Genomic DNA, 20,719 nt, shown 5'->3' on the forward strand with positions numbered 1-20,719 from the left:
CCAGTCCTCCGGTTGTATAATAACAAAACCAAAGTCTCCCCCTCCGGGGCCACAACTTCAAAACCACAACAGAACGCAGAGCCTCCCGGCTGTAACATAAACCTTAAGCCAACCTGGCTAACCTTCCGTCATATCCTTATCAGGGTCCTCTCCACCCCGTATCCGCATGCCGATGCTCAGGCTGCTCAGCTCCGAGTCGGCTCCTCAGCAGAGCTCCTGCCGCTCAGCCTGTCAGAGGGGAACTGCCTCAGGCCTCAGCCTTGTGTGTTTATATAGGCCAGGCCCTGCCCCCTGGTGGTCAGCTGACCCACTCAGTTGCTTTGGCAACCCCTGGCTGTGCTGCCCTATTGATTGGCAGCTAAGCCCGCATCGCCATTACTAGTAGCAAGCACCCTAGTGCTCCGCTACAGTGTCCAAGTGGGACAGATCAGCAAAAAGACTAACTAAGAGTAAAGAAATTCAATATTTTTCCCTTTGGCTAAAAGTGACCTAAACTGCTTCCTACAGTGATGAAGGGACTTTGTCATATCACTAATAATGTGCTAGAACACCGTCATCTTGTTTGTTATTATTTCAAGCAAAATAATTACATGAAAATGAACACTAGAAAAGCATGTCTTGATCCAAAGACCTCTAGATACTGTGGCAAGACTCCCATTAATTTCTACAAGTTTTGGATCAGACCCTGAAAACACAGGCCTGTTCACTAGTTCTTTGTAATTTTTAATGCACTTAGAAACAAAATAGCTTCCTCAAACTGGCAGAAAGCAAAGAGTTACCGAATTAGATACCAAATGTTGTCATAAACTAGAGGAATGCAAGGACCACATGATCACTTCTAGTTATGTGATAGACTACCCAGCCAATTCCTCATCTGCAAAAGATGGGTCTTGTGCTCAGATCTGAAGAACACCAGGGTGCAGCGAGACTAATGAGACAGATGAGTTTCATCATGAATTATGTTCCTACCAGCCTATGAAATATTACATTTGGGAACTTATTCATCCCTGTTAACTGGCATCAAGGAAGCATAATGCGCATGAGGGAACCAGGGGCTTCAAACTAACCACCTGTCCACAGTCCACAGATTGTTTAAACATTTCTTGAAGTCCAGATCCTCAGATGTTGTGAAGCAGCAGCAATGAAGCTTTGACAGTTTATGCAAGGTGAGTCTCTGGATCATATTTTATACCAGAATACTTTAGGATGAACAGATTGTGGACAGCCTACATGTGGGTGCAAAGAGCAAGAGATTTTCCACCCCATACAGACTCCTTTCAAGAGTCACAGTCCTTGTCCTCACTACGACTGGTGCCACTAGCGACTAGAGAGGAAGTGAAAACATGGGTAAGACATTCTACACCCTATTCACAAGCGTAGCAGTTGAGACATACCTCTGCATTTGGTAGCTCCAGGGGCAAGTCTACACGAGATGTTTACTGCAAGTTGACTAATCAGCTGTGCATTAAACATCTCAGCTTCTACACGTGTGCCCTTACTAGGCTGGAGTAAACCAATTTACTCCCCAGCAGGAAAGTACTTGTACTTACTCTGCAACAGCACACCTGTAGACACTGCCTGGCTGGCTGGGGCATGAGGGTGCTTCAGTTTGGGGCCTTCCTGCTGGCTAGCCCCATGCTGAAGCATCCTTATGACTCATACACAACACACTGAGCTGAGGGGAGCAGCCCTGGGCTGGCAGGCTGACTGCTGGGGCCCCCTGCCAGCCAGGGCTGCTCCACCTGGCTTCATGTGCTGTGCCTGAATAAATTGTGGAACTCATTGCCCTGGAGTTAATTGCTCCAGAGCACACATGCAAATGGCATGCCCAGGAGCAATTAACTCTGGAGCGATAAGCTCTGCAGTTTGTTCGGGTGCTGTAACTGCATGTGTAGATGCACTCCAGCCACCACAATCTCTCTATGATAGCTACCATCTTGCCCAACACATCAGGGTGACTACCAGCGCTCAAACCAGGAGCTGTTGCAGTTTGAGCTGAAGAGCCAACCCTTCCTTCAGCTGCAAAAGACTTGCACTGTCCTGTGGGGCTCTGGCAGAGGAATCCCTATAAACAAAGCATATGCTCATTTAAGGGCTGTATCTACTTGCCCACAATGCCCCTAATATGTGACTGTGTATAATATAGATATGGCTGACCCCCAGCAAGCATTTTGCTTCACGTGTTAAATAGCATTTCATCCAAAGTCAACCCAGGTGCCATTTTTGTTCTGCTCCCACACATTCGTTGACAAAAGGCAACCTGATTCACTCAGGTGGTACATTACACCACCCTGGAAGTCAGGGTTTTCTCATACCCTTCAATTAATGCCACTGCAGTCACGTTGCACGATAACAAAAACAGCCTTTATGTAACCTAATAAATAAAAGTCACCAAGGTAATAGCTGTGCATAAATCTTAGCTAAAAATGTTTTGGTAGAAGAACACAAATGTCTTCTGTAAAGCAGGTGGCACTTTAAAATAATGTTCTAGCCATTGTTAATGTTTTATTGCTATTCATCGTAAAGCCATTAATCACAGAGAACTAATTTGATATTAATGTGGATGTCATAAAGCGATTCAGTAGCATTCCACTTGTAATTCAGCATTTCAAACGCTACCAGCACTCCACAGAAAGCTTTGAAAACCAAATGTAAATGGAGTCTTTTTGAGATATACCTCAGATAGCTCCAGGTCCATGGAACCTGCTAACATGTATTGTCACAAAGCCCAATCATGGGACAGTGTCCTGCAACACAGCAGGTTAGAGGAAAGAAGGAAGGGAAGGGAGTATAGGAGAGGGAGTATAGGAGGAAAGACGGCGAACAAATGGAGACGGTGTCAATCCACCATCCATTTCCTCCCCTGAGGTTAGGGTATGAATGGCATCTCAAGAGGCCACTTCAGCCTTGAAGCTTCAGCCACAGCTGTGAAGCTGTGCAGCTGTACTTTCAGAACCCTGGAGAGATTTCCTTCCCTCCTTTAACCTCTGGATTTCCCCAAGGCACAGCCCAGTTACCAGAGCTGTGCGCTAGAGATTTTCCTTTCATATTAAATTCTCCGTCCAAAAATAACAATACAGGCACACAAAAAACGTATTTCTATTACTGACTTTCTCAGAAGACAATAGAAGGGAATTCCAAACATAACTGGGCTTCCTAGGACTAATACAAATGTGAACTGAAATCAGTTCAAAAGACTCTTGCTGGCCTCAACAGGCATCAGATCAGGATAACTGAAGCAGGAGACCTTCCTGTACAAAATGCAACAAAGAACTAAATGCTGAACCTAAGGGGAAGGAAAATCTTTAATTCTGTTGTTTGCATTTTAGAAATAACTCTCAGGTTTCAAGTTTTTTATTCTTTATCCACCATAAATACAACTTTCACCAGAACAGGACCAAATGCCACAGGTCTACATAGACTTGGTAAAGTGAAAATCCAAATATTTTTCTTTGTCTTGGAGAAATTCTCTCATGCCTGCCTATCATTTCCATGAGACCGTATCAAAATAATCAATGTGACATCTTGTAGGTGTACAGCAAAATAGCCTACCTTGGGAGCTCTGGCATGTTTTCCACATCTGGCATCTTTGACGAGGCTGGTATCAAGCAGCTCTGTCTCCTATGTGGAAAAGTGGAAAATATATTGTCATCACACATGTCAAAAATATACTTATATGTGCAAGTTACAAAATACTGCCACCAGAGAGAGACGGTCTTGCAGTGAATATGGTGCAGGCTGCAGAGTTTACAAAAAAACTACTTCTCAAATGTGCTTTAATTACAATTTTGGAGCCTTAGTCAAATAGCCTGATTGTTTCCTCATGAGTCTGCTCTGATGTGTGTTATTTCTCTAACTCTTTGATCTTTGGATTGCTAACCATGATGATCCAAAACTATTTAGCCTGTTTTTTTTAGATTGCCAAGTACCCCTACTGAACCACATGATTTTTTTTTTTAGGCAGAACATCCATTTGCTGGTATTTATATATAGTTTCCCCTTCAATAATTAGTTTCTCGCTCCAGTAGGAAAAAGAGAACTCTGCTTCACACAAAATCTGCCCTCTGCAATAGAAAATCTACTTGATCACAGACAGAATGCTTTGAAAAGCATGCATGAAAAAGAGGGATGTTATACATTTGGTGATAACATGCTCCATCAATTTTATGGAGACTTATTTTCCTTACTGCTCAGGAAAAGTCATGTACTTTTGACAAGCCTTTCATAGTTCATGACACTTCCCAGCCCCCAAGAACACGCTGTATTTGGTAACCACAAGAACAAAAGCAACATACAATAGGCTATCCTCTATAGAGGGAAATATCTTAAAGGAAAACGTTGCAGTGGATTTTCTCTGGTTTTTAGTTTTTAATATCAACTCAGCTTTCAAAAATATATGTTTGCATATTTAGGGCCAGACTGTCCTGTCTGGTGCCCCCTTTCAGAAGAACAAGGCATGGCAGATGCCTCCCCACTCCCTTCCATTCCATGTTCAGCAGAGAAGAACGGGAATTGCTTTCCAAGGGGCTGCTACTAATTTGTACTGTGCATGTGAGTACAAGGGGTGGGCACACACAGTACAAATGGCTCGAGTCTCAGTACTTCTCACATCTAGCTTGGCAGCCCAGCAGCACTGGTGTCTAGAGGGTTACACTTGCACCAGCTTCAGAGTATTCTACTCTCTCTGGAGTTGGGGGGGGTGGTAACCAGGAAGCAAATCTGTAACTTTGAGTCAACATCTTTCCCTTAGATATTCCTTAGATAGCAACATATTCCTTAGATAGCCCAAGTTTTTTGGAAGAAATGCCTGTATATAGGTACAAAACTAGTATGGAAGGAATAACAATGGTACAGTTTGAAAAGGCCCAGATGTCTGCTCATGTACCTTTCCCATGCACTCAGACCCAGGCATCAGGCACATATTTTTTCCCCAGAGGCAACAAAAATTATCTCGTGAGATGAAGGGAAACAGGTTTAATTTGACATGGCATTGATTAAACATGTTAAAGCACATCCTACTCCTGTCTTCCTCATTTGCATCATAATACAGACTAACTGTCCACAGTAGCAAGTTCACATTCAAATACACATTAAATATAAGCAATTACAGTTATAGTGTTGAAGTAGAAATGTGACCACAGTGCATACAGCCTAATTTAATGCATTTTCAGCATTCAAGTAATTACTTCACTGATTCTCAGAGATTCTGAAATTTAAATGGAGTGAAAAGGAGCTGTATTTTGAAAAGCAAACACCAAGTTCCCAAAACAAAACATAGGTATTTTTAAGTGACATAATGATCTCGCCATGGGTTATTCTGTACACTGATTTCTTTCTATTTTTATGAATCAAATCCTGCACCAACCTTGTCCCAACCCCCAAACACTTACCATCCTACCCTGAAAGCAGTTCCCATTCTGAGAACACTACCTATTCTGTTCCCAAACAGCTGTTGTGCATGTGTGTACGTGTGTGTGACCCAGCAGATCTAGGATTTGGAAAAGAAGGTGCAGGAGCAGGGACTTGGACTGCAGAGAGGCTGCACACCAGTTCCCAGCCTCCTCCATCATCAGGGCAGGCAAACTTCACCACAAGAGCAGCAACCAGGGACTATTTTTGAAGTCCCTCAAGCAGTTACAAATCTTCCCTACTCCCTCCCTTCCCCTCTGTGCACAGTGCACAGTGGCACATCCCCTTCCCTTGCCTTCCCTCTCCCACCCACTGCTGTACCCAGCTGATCCAGAGGCAGGCTGGGATGACAGCTTCATAGCCACTCTTTCCCCACTCCAGCCAGGCTCTGCAAGGAGTCATGCTCAGTTGGAGACAGGAATGGCAGCAGCCGGGTTCTCTTCCCACACATCTACTTCCAGGCTGGCAGGAAAAGCCAGGGCTGAGTACAGACAGTCAGAAAGCCTGAGGCTGAATTGATTCAATCTTTGCAAGTTAGTCTAAGCTGCATAAATACAACTGATAAGCAAGTGAACAGACATTTACTTTTGATTCTGGAAATGCAGCCACAGGCCTGCGGTGGCTCAGGCCAGAAGATGGTAGGCACTAGAGAATGCCTCCCTGCTCGGCTGAAGCAGACAGCTTGGGGCAAGGCTAGCCCACACACCCTGCAAGGGGGGAGTTCACAGAGGAGGTGCAAAGTATCTTGGGATGCTGGGCAACTGTGAGTTCATTTGAATCTCAAGGGGATCTGGGACAGCAGTTCAATAAAGCAATTTTACCTAAATCAGTGAAGTCCGATACTACATCCATCCTCACAGATTTCATAGATTGCTAAGGGCTGGAAGGGATCTTGTAGATCATCAGGTCAAGGTTCATCTTAAACCAGTTTCAGCCATTTTGAAAGTGCACTGAACTTCTGTGGTGTTACAGATTTGAACCAATTCCCAACCATATATACTAGTTTATGTGCAATTTCTGTCCCTAGCCCAGAGGACCAGAAAGGGAGGAGGGATCCACCTGCTAGTGCCACTGTCCCGGCTCCACACAGAGCCTTGCTGGAGCAGACAGGAGTGACTCTGGAACTCCCCCACCCCCTGCCCCAGAGGCAACTGTGGGTGAGGGAGGAGGGGGAGGTGCTGCTGCTGAGCACAGAGGGGAGTGGAGAATTCTAACTTGCTTTGAGGACTTAAAAAAATAAGCCCCTACAGCTGCTCATAAGGCATGGTTGACTGAAAGGAGCTATGTCCATAGCACTGCACCTCCCACCCCAGATCTGTGCGTGTTTGCGTGCATGTTCACTTGTCCCTCTCAGTACCCAAGAGTAACTGTTTCTTAATAAAATGACTATTATCTATCTAAAGGTTCAGTTCTCAGCTGAAAATGCACACACACATGCCCATGCTCCTCACAAGTCCCACTTCCCCACACTGCATCCCCTGTTTCACCCAACATACTATGGCAATTGAGGTGGATATAAATGTTTGGATCAGGACAAGATCTGTAACCCAAGCTCTGGTGGGTATAGAAAGGCAGTGAAAGCCATAGAGCCCTGGGATACCCAGCTCATATGCATGAAATTCCAGCATTTTCCAAGCAGGAATAAACAAATGAATCATGGAAACAAAATGGGATAGGAATGGGATGAAGTCATCCCCTAGATTTCACTGGGTGAAACCCAACCCTTCTTCAGCAGCACCTGGTGATAAACTGCTGCTCCTGTGCTTTCTTCACCAGATCAAAGTCTAGATGGAGGGGCTCCTCATCTTAACCATCCCCAGCCTCTTAAAGCCAACCGAGAACCCACCTTCAATGTAAAGGCAATGCTCAAGACCACCTGCATGAAGCCTTCCTGATATGATGTCTAATATGGGATCTCTATTGAGAAGCAGATTTCATTTATAGTACCCAAAAACTGTGATGTGTACCGGGCACTTTGTCCCTCCAGAACCCAACATGACTGGTTCCCAGATTGGGAAGGGAGGCATGACTCTCAGCTGTGCCAAATTTATCCTGCTCCAAAATCTTTGAAGCAGCAAAGGTTTGTGTGCCCCTGCTAAAGATCTGACCCTTGGCCTTACTGTAACATTTCTACTATATTCATTTCATATCTATAGTCCATCTCTGAGCAGAATTTCTTCTAAGACCCCAGGGATGTCAGATTAGTGCAAGAATGTCTCACACATGTTTTTATTTCTTCTATAATTTATTTCATGCTGTATTTGCATGCCACTGTATATGCATCTCCAAATGCAGCCTAATATTAGTGCAGACACTAGGCTATTCTTTGACAACAAAAGAGGGATTTAAAGACGGAAAAAATTAAGGAAGTTATTTATTCTTTCAAACTCTTCTGAAACACCACAGTACTGGTTACGATGAGGTCCCATTTGGAATACATCAAAACCAAAAGGCAGGCTCAGTGTTAGAGGTATGAAGGAAAACATCTGAAACAAAACAGCCAACTACAACTCTCTATTAAATGGCTGGTAGTGAGCACAACTTCAAATAAAACAAAATAAGCACACAGTGTGGAGTTCTTTGATTTAGTGCATCTGGGATGCTTGAATATTGGCAGGAATTAAAATAATGAAATATGGCAGAGTTGCATTAGTGTTTATCACACTGAGACTGAGGTTTAGGATGGGATGAGAAGGTCTAGATATAATTAAGGAAAGAAGGAGAACAGAGGACATTTAACAAAAGGGAGATAAGGGAGGAAAGAAACCGAGAAGAGAGGCAGAGATAAGGCACTCAAAAACACTTGGAGAAACTAAGATAGAGGAGAAACGCAATGAAATTGAACAGAGTAAAAATACCACCCACAAGAAACCATGCAGATACCTGCTATTAGAAAATAAAGGCTCACTGTGTCCTTAACTGCAATAAAATCAGCATACTTCAATTTCTTGCCTTTCAACCCTCTAGGCCCCTGCTGGCTTGAAGTGTGACTGCTCCAAACCCAAGCTGGCACTACCACCCATCAACATTTGTGCAGCTTCCAGCTTAAGGAGTAACAAGGTCCTGAGCAGAACTTTCTTGCTCACCCTGAGGTGATGCGACTCATCTCACAAGCAATCTCCACCAATCAAAGGGCCTCATTAGATTTTAAATTTAGGTGGCTCCTGGAGCTCTTAACCCCTGGACTGTCCACATATTAACACCTGAAACTTAATTTTCAGTACACTTTAGGCAGCTTAAAATTAAGCCACTCCAGGACAGGTTTCTCTCTCATCAATGCTACCCAGCTCCTGTTCTATTAATGTGTGGCCACTCCCCACAGAGAAGGTGCCCAAGTTGCAGTCCTTCATCATCAACTGTGTGGACAAACCTATTGCCCAGGGAGCAGTTCTGACACCAAGCCAACTCTCTGTCCCACTCCCAGGGGTGCAACCTTCCCACCACCCAGGATGCAATCTTGTGTAAATAACCAGCAGAACACATACCAGCTAGCAAGCAGAAACTTTTCCTTGACCTCCAACTCGGCCATCTTCTTCAGCGTGAGCTAAAAGATGCTCCTGATGGACCAGCAACCCCACATTCCAATTTCAAGTCCTAATTTATTGCAACATGAGACCTTCTTTAATTTATTTTCTCTTTATTTCTTTTTAAACTCTTTTTTCACTTCTTTTTAGTTTATCCTTTAGTGGCTGACTTCATTTAATAACTACCCCCCCACCCCATTTCCTTTCCACTTCTCATTTCATTACCCACCCCTATTGCATTAACTCTCCACCTCCCAGCTTCATGTTCCCACCCCCAACCCATCTATCCCCATACCCCAACCTAGAGCAGGAATAGAAGCCTGTCCTGACTCACTAACTCTATAGTGGCAACTCACACTGGTGGCTCCTAGCTAGGCCCCTGCTCCCCAACTATCCAGTGGCAGGTCACAGCTATGCAGGTCAGGAAGAGTCAGAGAAGGTTCTTAGTTTTAATGTGTGACTGCTCCAAACTCAAGCTAGAAGTAACACTGATCCACATTTGAGCAGCAAAAAGTATAAGGTCTAACAAGGTCCATAGCAAGACTATAATACATTTCTCAACATGCATATAGGTATTTCAACACCACTAACTCCACAAGACCAAAAAAATCAGGAATCAGGCTCAAAAATCATGATATTTTAAGCCATTAGAATCCTTTGGATTCTTTTTCATTTGGTTTCTGGTTATTGAGCCATTGGGGGAGCAGTCACATTTTTCAGCTTCTGAAAAATATGCCATTTTAAAATCACCAGACTGCAGAAGCAGGAGCTTTATAAGCACACCCCAGGAAAACAAGACCTGCAACAGAATCATGAGAAATGGTAATATTGTAATATTGTAGCAGTGCGGTTCTGAGAAAACTATGGACACATGGAAAGAAAGTATGCTAATCAAAGGATTCAGAACATTGAAAAGCTCAACAAATGCTATAAATAAATTACTTTATCAGCATTCACATGAGAGGAAAGAACGAATAAAATGTGAAAGAATAAAAGGATCACAAGTGAAGATGATGAACCACACACAGAGTGAATGTCAGATGCTTTTTACCATAGAACTGTGCTGGCATTTCATATGTTAAAAAAAGGCATGAATCCTTTATTGATTTTATGAAAGCATATCCAGACCTCTCCTAACAAAAATGGAAAAAAGGGTTTTCAGCAGGAATAATAGGCATTAGGAATAAACACAAAGCAAAAAACAGTCAACAAACACACAAACCATAAATGAAACCACACTATTTAATGGCACCTGTGCCCTGCTGGGCTCCCTCTAGAAGAGGAAGTGTAAAGAAGAATATAGGATGGAATGCAAAAAGCTTCAAAGACTGAGCTATGGGAGGACTGGGGTGAGAGGCCACCTCCTTTTAAAGAGAGTGGGCATACAGCAGTCTCACATGCATTATTACCATGTTCAAATGGACCGATGGGTGTAACAAGTTATCATCCCAGAGGTTTTGAGCTGGTGTGGTAAATTAGGTGGGAAGAAGCTAAGCAAAGCATTGAAACAGATGGCCCTACGTTCTTGGTAGTTAGCAGATTTCAGGAGGCGAGAGGTACATTTCTGTAATTTAATTTTACACCTGCATTTCAAACTGTGAAAATAGAGGCCTTTACAGCCTTGCAACACACCAGTGAAACTGAAGGCCAGAGAATGAGAAAGGCACGCCAATTGTACTGCCACTTCAGGCAGCATTCAGAGGCGTCCGGTTAAATAAGAATTCCTTGGGCAGTAACATTTTTCAAAAGTTCCAGGCCTTGGGAGCTTTGTGACCACTCACACTTGGCTTCATTGCCTAACGTCCACATGGAAGAGGGAGACGGTGATTTTTAATTGCTTTTAACAAATTCAGGGTTCACAGTAAAAAAAACTGGCCACAGTAGTTGCTTCTTCTTTGTCTTTACTTCAGCAAAGTGAGGGTGGGGGAGTGGGCATAAGGAGAGGAGGCAAAAGCCTCAGTTCCCCTCCTGCAAAACTGACAGGCCAAATCCTTCTCCCACTGCTGTCAGTGGGAGTCTAAGCATTGATCTCAGCAGACCCAGGACTGGAACCATATTGTGTGCTAGATGAGCCATGAAAGCCTATGGCAACTGCAAAGCAAAAACAACAGAAGTTCAGCTTTGCACTGAGTAGACCTGTAACCATTGTTAATGGGACATATTAATCTTGCAACAGAATAATGTCTCTTAATTTATTATTACAAAAAAAGGAACAGTGATTTATAGTACAAAGATTTCTAAGAAGTGAAAAATTAATCCTGCTAGACTTGTTTCTAATTAGTAACTGAGACAGAAATCTAGTCCTATAGGACCAGATTGTGCAACTCACTTTTATATGAGAGTACAAATCCACAGGCACAAGAGATTGTGCAACCCTTACTGTGTTCTTGATTAATCCCCTTTGAATGAATGGAGCAACTCCAATTTATGCCAACTAGGATCTGGCCCACTCTTCTTTTCATGAATGGTTTTACACTACCAAAAATTGTGCTAAAGCCTGCTTACTGATTACATATCAGTGAGAAAGCAAGAGTCCCCAGTGATGATACTAGAGAGCTCAGCTTAAAAACAGTTAATCAAATGTGTATGACCTAAAGTTAGAATCAAGCATCGTGCAGAACTTCAAAACCTGTCAGGATTACATAGCAAAGGTAGGTATATGGTGAAGCTCATGTGGGATGAGTCAGAATAGATATCTGCTTATTTTAGACATATATCCTCACAAAATAATGAATTCCTCTCTGTCACGCTTAATGCTAGCCTTTGAGTAACCATGGAATCATGTCGCTGTAATCTCTGTCCATCATTCCCTTCCAGTCTAATACACCCTTCACAAAATCACGCCAAAGCTATATGCTATACTGTTGTCAGGGGCAGATCCATGGGGGTGCAGTGGTGCACCTGCTATATGCCCCTTTTATTTCTGCTCCACCCAAAGTTTAAAACCAAGTGCCTGGCAGTAGCAGTAGCATTTTTATTCAGGCAGCAGTGAGGGAGTCTATTAATTTCATGTCTCATTGTAATCTATCCAATTCCTTCAAACCTCTTCAGATAATCAACCAAGCCTTTCTTCTGTAATTCTGGTATCTGGTAGCTGCTCCTGGTAATGTAGCTCCTGTTTCATAGCCCTGCAGACTATTTTTAGCTCTAGTTACAAACATTAACAAGCGTTTGGAAATAAGTTTCAGTGGATCACGGAATGCATTATTAAGATGCTCAGGAAGGCTAGAATTTGTTTTATGAATCTGAAATTAATGCACATTCCAATAAATGTGTATGCATTTTTCATCACATCTTACATGGAATAATACAGCCCCAGACCACTAGCTCATTAGTAAAGCTTTTTTCAACTTGATAAAAATGTGATTTCTTATGTGTGATGATAAAACATGCCATATCCCCTTTCACAATTCTAGATCCCCGCATGACTGACATGCTGTATTTAGCACAGTACTAAGCAGGTTTGAATTCAAAACTGGTTGGCCAGTATGAATCTGAATCTGGCTAAGGATTCTGAATACATAAGCACCATTACAAACAACTCCAGGTGATAAATTTCCAGTGAAAAATGTGCTCTTGGTGAAGCTGAAATTGCTCAAGGAATATGTAGAGTTAGTCAAGACTTAGCATGGGAGGAGAGGCAGTCAAAACAGTGTTTACATAATGTTAACTTCTACTTGTTCATTTTATAAGGGTTATTTCCGTTTCAGAAAACTCTTTTAATTTTCAAATTAATTTTGTATTAACAGTTTAATCTTAAAGTCAAAGTCAAAATTCAACCTTAGCTGACCCATCATTTTTTTACATTTTGTTTTGAAGAAATTTTCTGAGTTTGATATTCCATTCAGATTCATGTGTCACAAATTAGGCTGGCTGAGAATCTGACTCTTGACAAATAGGAAGTTGTGATTTACACCTATGTCCAGAACAAGAATTAAGGATATCAGTAGAAAACTTAGGGTCTCTGTAGATGTGCAGGACACCTACTCTGATGTGCTATAATTACAGAGCGTGGGAGCAGATTCAATTAATCAGTTATTTCAAAAGAGGTTGGTCAAGTGTGCTAATTAGCACACTCCAGCAGACTCGATTAAGATGCTCACGATGGCTAGAATTTATTTTATGAATCTGAAAGAGATGTCCATTTAATTCTAATGACTGCAGGACTAATGAAACAAAAGAGGATTAATCAACTCTGCTGGAGCATGCTAATTAGCACATTCCAGCATCCTTAGTGTCTCGTGTATTCAGCATCCCTGTGTTTCAAAATGGTGGTGGGGGTGCTTTAACAAAAGCGTGTCGAACAAGCTTTAATTAAAGCACCCCTACAGCCATTTGAACTCCAAGATGCTGAACGCATGAGACACTGCAGGTGCTTTAATTAGAGCAGCTCCCAAGAGCCGCTCTAGTTAAAGTGAGCCCCTTGACTATGGAGCATGTGTAAAGACACTCTTACATTGCAATTACGCTTGAACAGTTTCAGGCATTGACAACCCTAGAAGTGACCAGTGAATAGCAAGGTTTTAGTTAGAAAGGGCACTTTTAGAGACAATCCTATGTCATATATCAGTGATTCTCAACCAGGGTGCCAGCTCAACCAGGCAGGTCCAAGCTCAGGGGGCTCTGTACTCAGCTCACCTTCCCCGCCGCAAGAGGAGGAGGGGCAGCAGGGGCTTGGAGGCACTAGCCTGGCAGCTAGTGATGGATGGTCCCCACTCAGCTGCACTCAGGTGCCCTTGGTAACGTCCATCACATGGAGAGACATGCAAGGGCACTCCCCACCTTCTAGCCTCAGCCAGTTCAGGCATCTGCTGGTCTTCCCCAATTAAAGACTGAACATGAGTTCCATTCATTAATGGTCCAGTCTATGAAGCCTAGTGAAACCTGGGAAGATTGGATCAATTCCCCCTTGGGCTTTCTGACCATCTGTACTTAACCTGAATTTATATTTGCACACCAGTCCGGACATACTGGGGATTACGGTAACATGGTGGGACGCAACGCATGATTGGGCGGTGAATGTCAAGGACTATAGGCTGTACAGGAGGGACAGGATAGGAAAGAGAGGTGGGGGCGTGGCACTCTATGCTACGTTGGATAGCACTACAGAAGAAAGAGACTTGGGGGTCATCACTGACCACGAACTGAACATGAGCCTGCAATGCGATGCTGCAGCTAGTAAAGCGAGCAAAACGCTGGCTTGCATCCATAGATGCTTCTCGAGCAAATCCCGGGACATCATTCTCCCCTTGTACTCGGCCTTGGTGAGGCCGCAGCTGGAGTACTGCGTCCACTTTTGGGCTCCACAATTCAAAAAGAAGGTGGAGAAGCTTGAGAGAGTCCAGAGGAGAGCCACGCGCATGATCAGGTCAGGAAAACAGACCTTACAATGACAGGCTGAGAGACATGGGACTCTTTAGCCTGGAAAAGCGTAGGCTCAGGGGTGATCTGATGAACACCTATAAGTTGATCGGGGTGACCACCAGGATCTGGGGGAACATTTGTTCACCAGAGCGCCCCAAGGAATGACGAGGTCGAACGGTCACAAACTCCTGCAAGACCGTTTCAGGTTGGACATAAGGAAGAATTTCTTTACTGTCCGAGCCCCCAAGGTCTGGAACAGTCTGCCAGCGGAGGTGGTTCAAGCACCTACACTGAACACCTTCAAGAGTAAATTGGATGCTTATCTTGCTGGGATCCTATGACCCCAGCTGACTTCCTGCCCTTTGGGCAGGGGGCTGGACTCGATCTCCCGAGGTCCCTTCCAGCCCTAATGTCTATGAAATCTATGAAAAAGCAAACTTGCTTAATGGGTACTTTGCGTCAGCTTTTTACCAGTCCCATGGGACGCCCCTGCCCACTGTGGGTCAGGGAGGCCTGGGTGAGGGAGATTTCTTACCATCCATCACAGCTGACCTTGTGAAGAAACACCTTGACAGGCTGGATACCTTCAAGTCAGCTGGCTCTGATGGTTTACACCCAAGGGTACTCAAGGATCTGGCAAGCATCATAACTCAGCCCCTGGCACGGATCTTTGAGAACTCCTGGTGCTCTGGTGAAGTGCCCAATGATTGGAAGAGGGCCAATGTGATGCCTATCTTCAAGAAAGGGAGGAAAGTAGATCCAGCTAACTACAGGCCCATCAGCCTGACTTCTATTCTGGGGAAGGTCTTGGAAAAGATTATCAAAGAGGCCAACCTTAACAGACCAGCTGACAGCAATATCCTGAGGGATACCCAGCATGGGTTTGTTGCGGCTAGGTCCTGCTTGACCAATCTCATTTCTTTTTACGACCAGATGACTTATCACTTGGACAAGGGGGAAAGGATTGATGTCGTATATCTTGACTTCAAAAAAGCCTTGTATCTGGTATCCCATGATCACCTCTTGGCAAAACTGGCCTTGACCTCACCATGATCCGCTGGCTGGGGAATTGGCTCCACGGCAGGACCCAGAGGGTGGTGGTTGATGGAAGCCAATCGTCTTGGTGCGCGGTCACCAGTGGGGTCCCTCAAGGCTCTGTCATAGGGTCTATACTGTTTAACATCTTCATCAATGATATGGACATTGGTGTCAGAAGCGGGCTGGCCAAGTTTGCTGACGACACCAAACTCTGGGGTAAAGCATCCACATCCGAGTACAGGTGGGTGATCCAGGCGGATCTTGACAGGCGCATGAAATACGCGGATGAGAACCTGATGGTGTTCAACACCGAAAAATGCAAGGTTCTCCACCTTGGAAGGAAAAACCTGCAGCATGCTGATAGGCTCAGCAGTGCTAAGCTGGTTAACGCTACAGATGAAAGGGACTTGGGGGTCATGACTGACCACAAGATGAACATGAGCGTTAAATGTGATGCTGCGGCTAGTAAAGCAAACAAAATGCTGGCTTGCATCCATAGATGCTTCACAAGCAAATCCAGGGACGTCATTCTCCCATTGTACTTGGCCTTGCTGAGGCCACAGCTGGAGTACTGCATCCTGTTTTGGGCCCTACAATTCAAAAACGATGTGGAGAAGCTTGAGAGAGTGCAGAGGAGAGCCACACGCATGATCAGAGGTCAGGAAAACAGACCTTATGATGAGAGGCTGAGAGCTATGGGACTCTTCAGCCTAGAAAAGCACAGGCTCAGGGGTGATCTGGTGGCCACCTATAAGTTTATCAGGGTGCTCATCAGGATCTGGGAGAACGTCTGTTCAGAGCGCCCCAAGGAATGACAAGATCAAATAGTCATGAACTCTGCTGCGACCAAATCAGGCTGGACATAAGGAAGAACTTTTTCACTGTCTGAGCCCCCAAGGTTTAGAATTAACTGCCGCCAGAGGCGGTTCAAGCATCCACTTTGAACACCTTCAAGATACATTTGGATGCTTATCTTGCTGGGATCCTATGATCCCTGCTGACTTCCTGCCTTTGGGGCAGGGGGCTGGACTCGATGATCCTCTGGGGTCCCTTCCAGCCCAAATGTCTATGAAAATCTATGAAATCTATGAAATTAAGGAGGAATACACATCCTCGTCAATTAGCAAGGAGTCAGGAGAGGGGCACTCTGAAGTGCTTTGGGTTAGAGTACAAGCCAGTCAAGGGGAAAGAGACTCAACGGTGGAAGTCTACTACAGACCTCCCAAACAGGGAGAAGAACTTGACCAGGAATTCTTGAGTCAGCTCACAAAGGTAGTGAAGGCTAAGGATGTGGTAGTCATGGGGGACCTGAACTTCCCAGACATCTGCTGGGAAGAGCAGTCAGCCAGGTCTGAACACTCATGTAGGTTCTTGGCCAGAGTGCAGGACCTCCATCTAACCCAGGAGGTGCACAGCCCCACCAGGGGAGACGCCTTGTTGGACCTAGTGCTGGCCATGGGTGATGACCTGGTGAGGGGGCTGCGGATGCTCGACCACCTGGGCGACAGCGATCATCGCCTGCTGGAGTTCACCATCCAGTGCAAGGTGGCAAAGGCATGCAATAAGGCAGCGGCCCTAGATTTTAGGAGGGCAGACTTCAACGAGCTAAGGAGGATAGTTGGAGAAGCACTGAGGTCCTGGAGGGGAGGGGAGCCAGGTGTCCAAGGACAGTGGTCGCTCCTTAAGGAGACGATCCTCCAAGCCCAAAAGAAGGTAATCCCAACGAGGATCAAAGGGAGCAGGAGAGCACACAAGCCTCCGTGGCTCACCAAAAGCATCCAGGAATGTCTCCTTGCTAAAAAGGAAGCTTACACCCAATGGAAAGAAGGGGTCATCACCAGGGAGGACTATTCTGTAGTTGCTCGGGAATGTGGGGTGTAGTTAGGAAGGCCAAGGCAGAGATGGAACTGGGACTAGCTTCCCAGATTAAGGACAATAAGAAGTCCTTTTTTAAATCCGTAGGGGATAAAAAGAAGGTCCCGGGTAATGTGGGGCCCTTGCAGGACGCGTTGGGAAACTTGGCCATGGCAGGGGGTCAGACTAGATGATCTGCTCAGGTCCCTTCCAACCCTAGAAACTATGAAACTATCTTCTGGCGATGGGCACCTTGCTGAGAAATAGGAGATATGGGGTCAAACCTCCTTTGGCCTAGAGTGTCTCCCACTTTGTGGCTAATCCCTAACTTCTTGACTGAAAGTTTAAAAGTTTACTGGTTGGGTCTTCCTTGATCATTGTGGTTTTTCTCCAATAAATTTTTCAGGAGTTACGTACTTTCTCAGGTAAAACAGAATTGCAACCATGCTTAAGTGGCCACAGACGATCCATTCCTGGCAGACTCAGACAGACAAATCAAGAGGGATGTGGACAACATGGAGAGGGTCCAGAGGAGGGCCACTCATATGATTAGGGAACAACAGGGCAGGCCCTATGAAGAGAGGCTACAGGACCTGAACCTGTTCAGCCTCCAAAAGAGAAGGCTGAGGGGGGATCTTGTGGCCTGTTATAAACTAGTCAGGAGGAATCAGCAGGCACTGGGGGAGTCCCTGTTCCCCTGAGCACCGCCAGGAGTGACCAGGAATAATGGTCACAAGCTGGCAGAGGGTAGGTTTAGGTTAGATATCAGGAGGCTCTACTTCACGGTCAGGGTGGCTAGGGTCTGGAACCAGCTTCCAAGAGAAGTGGTGCAGGCTCCTACCCTGGGGGTTTTTAAGAGGAGGATGGATGAACATCTTGCTGGGGTCGTTTGACCCCAGTACTCTTTCCTGCCATGGCAGGGGGTCGGACTAGATGATCTGCTCAGGTCCCTTCTGACTCTAGAAACTATGAAACTATTGAGAGAATGCTTATGCTAAGCAAGGCCTAGCATTAGAACAATGCACTAAAACTCCCAGAATGCTTCAAGGAGGTTGAGAAGTCAGTGACTGACATTCTGGTAATCACTTTCTGACCCTTAGATGAAAATGCTCAACTTCTAACCTTTGAACAATGATAAAAATAGCAAGCACACCGCTTACATTGTTAAGAATAGGAAACTGCATGGCTAAACCGCAATGATGAAAAAACAACTGCATATTATGTCAGTTTTGACATTTTAACCCTGCAAAAACCAGCAAAACATATAGATGAATAATGTATTTAGGTTATAGAAAATTAGCATAAGAAATATAAAGGTCATTAAGAATTAACATAAGAAGCATAACAATCATAATACAAAGCGTATCACCTGATATTATAATATAGATAAGTTAACTAAATAACCAATAGAAGTAAGAATTAGAAATGCATATGTATAAGTGTTATCATATATAACTAATAGTAAAGTTATGTTAGATGCCTCACTTCCACCATGGGGGCAGTTATGTATCTTTTGCCTAAAAAAAGATAAGGGACTCCTTTTAAATGAGCTGTTGACCAGTTCTGAGACTACTGAATCAGGCAGCCGTACCTAGCCTCCAGGTTAGAGAGCAAGGGCTTGATTTGGGAACCTCGTGAACCAACAGACCTCCTTTAGTTTATGACTTTGTGAAACAATAAAAGTTTTAAATTGAACAGGTCTGAGCCTGTGCTTAATTCAGTCCTTATATAATTCAGCATCGAACTCACACAACTATGAAACTATATTACCACTGAGAGTGTAACTGGATCCCTTAGAAGTAATCAAAAGAACAAACAGATTCAATCAAACCACAGTTCTGATTTTTTATTCATATTATACAGAATCCAGTTAGCAAATTACTATGGTTATGGCTGAAATCTCTGCTTGACAATGCCAGCAGGCCTTGCTTTTAAAGAGCCAACATGCAAACTAGCAGAAAAGAGGGAGTATATTCTGCTCAGGCATTTACAGGGTGGTATAGAAATACATGTCTTGCTGCCAATAATGCCCAACTTGCTTTATATTTATGGTACTTCCATAAACTAAGGCAATCTCTTCAAACAGGAAACTGAAGCTAGCAAGTTGCTAAAACAGTGGTTCTCAACCTTTTTAAACTCAATGTCAGCTCTTAGTTTTCACACATTTTTTGACTACAGAAAAATAACAGAAATTCTTCTGTTGCAAAAAACTCAGAAACGGGTCAGAAAATAGGTCAGAATGTATCTGACACTATGGATTCCTATTTGAAATCTCTGGCCACGGGAGAATGCTGTTTATTCTGACTAATGAAACTCACATGAACTTGCCAAGATGACAATTATAAAAAAAACAAAACAAAAAAACCAACCCAAACACCCTCCAATGCAATCTGTGGTAAATCTTAATAAAAACCAGAAAATAATTCTGGTATAACATTACAAGCAAGACTAGTTGGAAAACAGTAATTTTACTGTAAATGCTTTTGAAAGATGTTTTTGCTGTTTTTCTGGTTATTTGCAAGGTTTTGGAGAAAATTTTCAAATTGTTTCAATAAAACAGGGAGGCATTCTTAAGCTTTCAATTTTCCTTCGACAAACCAGAAGCTTCTTAGAAACAGTGAAAAATATTCATTTCCAATGAAATAACTCTACCATCTCCAATAGATTTAGCATGGAAAAATTTTCACCTGGCTGTCATTAGGGAGAAATCAAAACAACCACTTAACTATTGCAGAGTTTTCTAAACAAACATAAATGTTCAATCCTAGCACATAAATCTAATAAATGTGGATGTGAACATAGTAACAGCACATGTTTGCAAAATCCTGATACATTTCTCAGCAGTTTCAACCCTTTGGTCTGTCTGGGAGTGGCGGTATTATGAAGGGGTTGGTATAAATCTAGCTTATTCTGCACCGCCCATAATGGCTGGCCACAGAGTGACATTACAGCATGAAATATACTTTTCACATAGCATTTTCATCAGTGGGAGCTTTTACATTGCCTCCAAGGAGTTTGAAAGGGTCCCCAACATCCATTAAGAAAGGCTAGGCAGACCTCCTCCAACATTCCTTGTTAAGGGCTGGAATGCAAAACAGGAGCATCGGAGTATGGCTTCTAACATCAGCAGGAGGTAGATGTTAAGTTAGGTTCCAAATGGTGCCTTCACTACATTTTAATTGTGTAGGCACCATCCCTTAAGAGCCTGGGAGATGCAACCCATGTCTTTGCCAAAGCTAAAGAAGAAGAAATAGCACATTTTTGGTCCTCCATCACACATACACCATTAACCTTGGGAAATAATGCCTCTGGAAGCACAAGAACATTCTCTGCAAGCGATGAAATGAGATATTATCTCAAGATTTAGTAACGGAGCTAGCCAGGAGTATTTCAATGAAACAGCATTTTATCTAACAGTGCTAATTCAATATAACTAAAATTTTCCCCACAAAAAGTAGTGATTTCAACACATTTTTCATCAAAAATAGTTTCACGTTTCATGCTGGAATTTCTGTTCAAACCAGCAAAAC

At 43.8% G+C, this 20,719-nt stretch overlaps 1 protein-coding gene across 5 annotated transcripts in view; it reads right to left on the bottom strand.

The window, feature by feature from the left end:
* PLCB1 (phospholipase C beta 1) overlaps nt 1–20,719 on the bottom strand; it is a 749,766-nt gene that overhangs the window by 530,883 nt on the left and 198,164 nt on the right. For 4 of the 5 annotated variants that reach the window (XM_090051555.1, XM_090051579.1, XM_090051588.1 and 1 more), the window contains one exon: nt 3,553–3,621. The exons of the other annotated variant lie outside the window; for it this stretch is intronic. In XM_090051555.1, coding sequence (XP_089907681.1) covers nt 3,553–3,621 — 69 coding nt within the window. The remainder of the gene's footprint in view (nt 1–3,552; nt 3,622–20,719) is intronic. 5 annotated transcript variants of the gene reach the window in all.

The sequence above is a fragment of the Crocodylus siamensis genome, chromosome 1 (assembly GCF_052110815.1).
Source record: "Crocodylus siamensis isolate JL-2025a chromosome 1, ASM5211081v1, whole genome shotgun sequence".
Taxonomy (NCBI): Eukaryota; Metazoa; Chordata; order Crocodylia; family Crocodylidae; genus Crocodylus; species Crocodylus siamensis.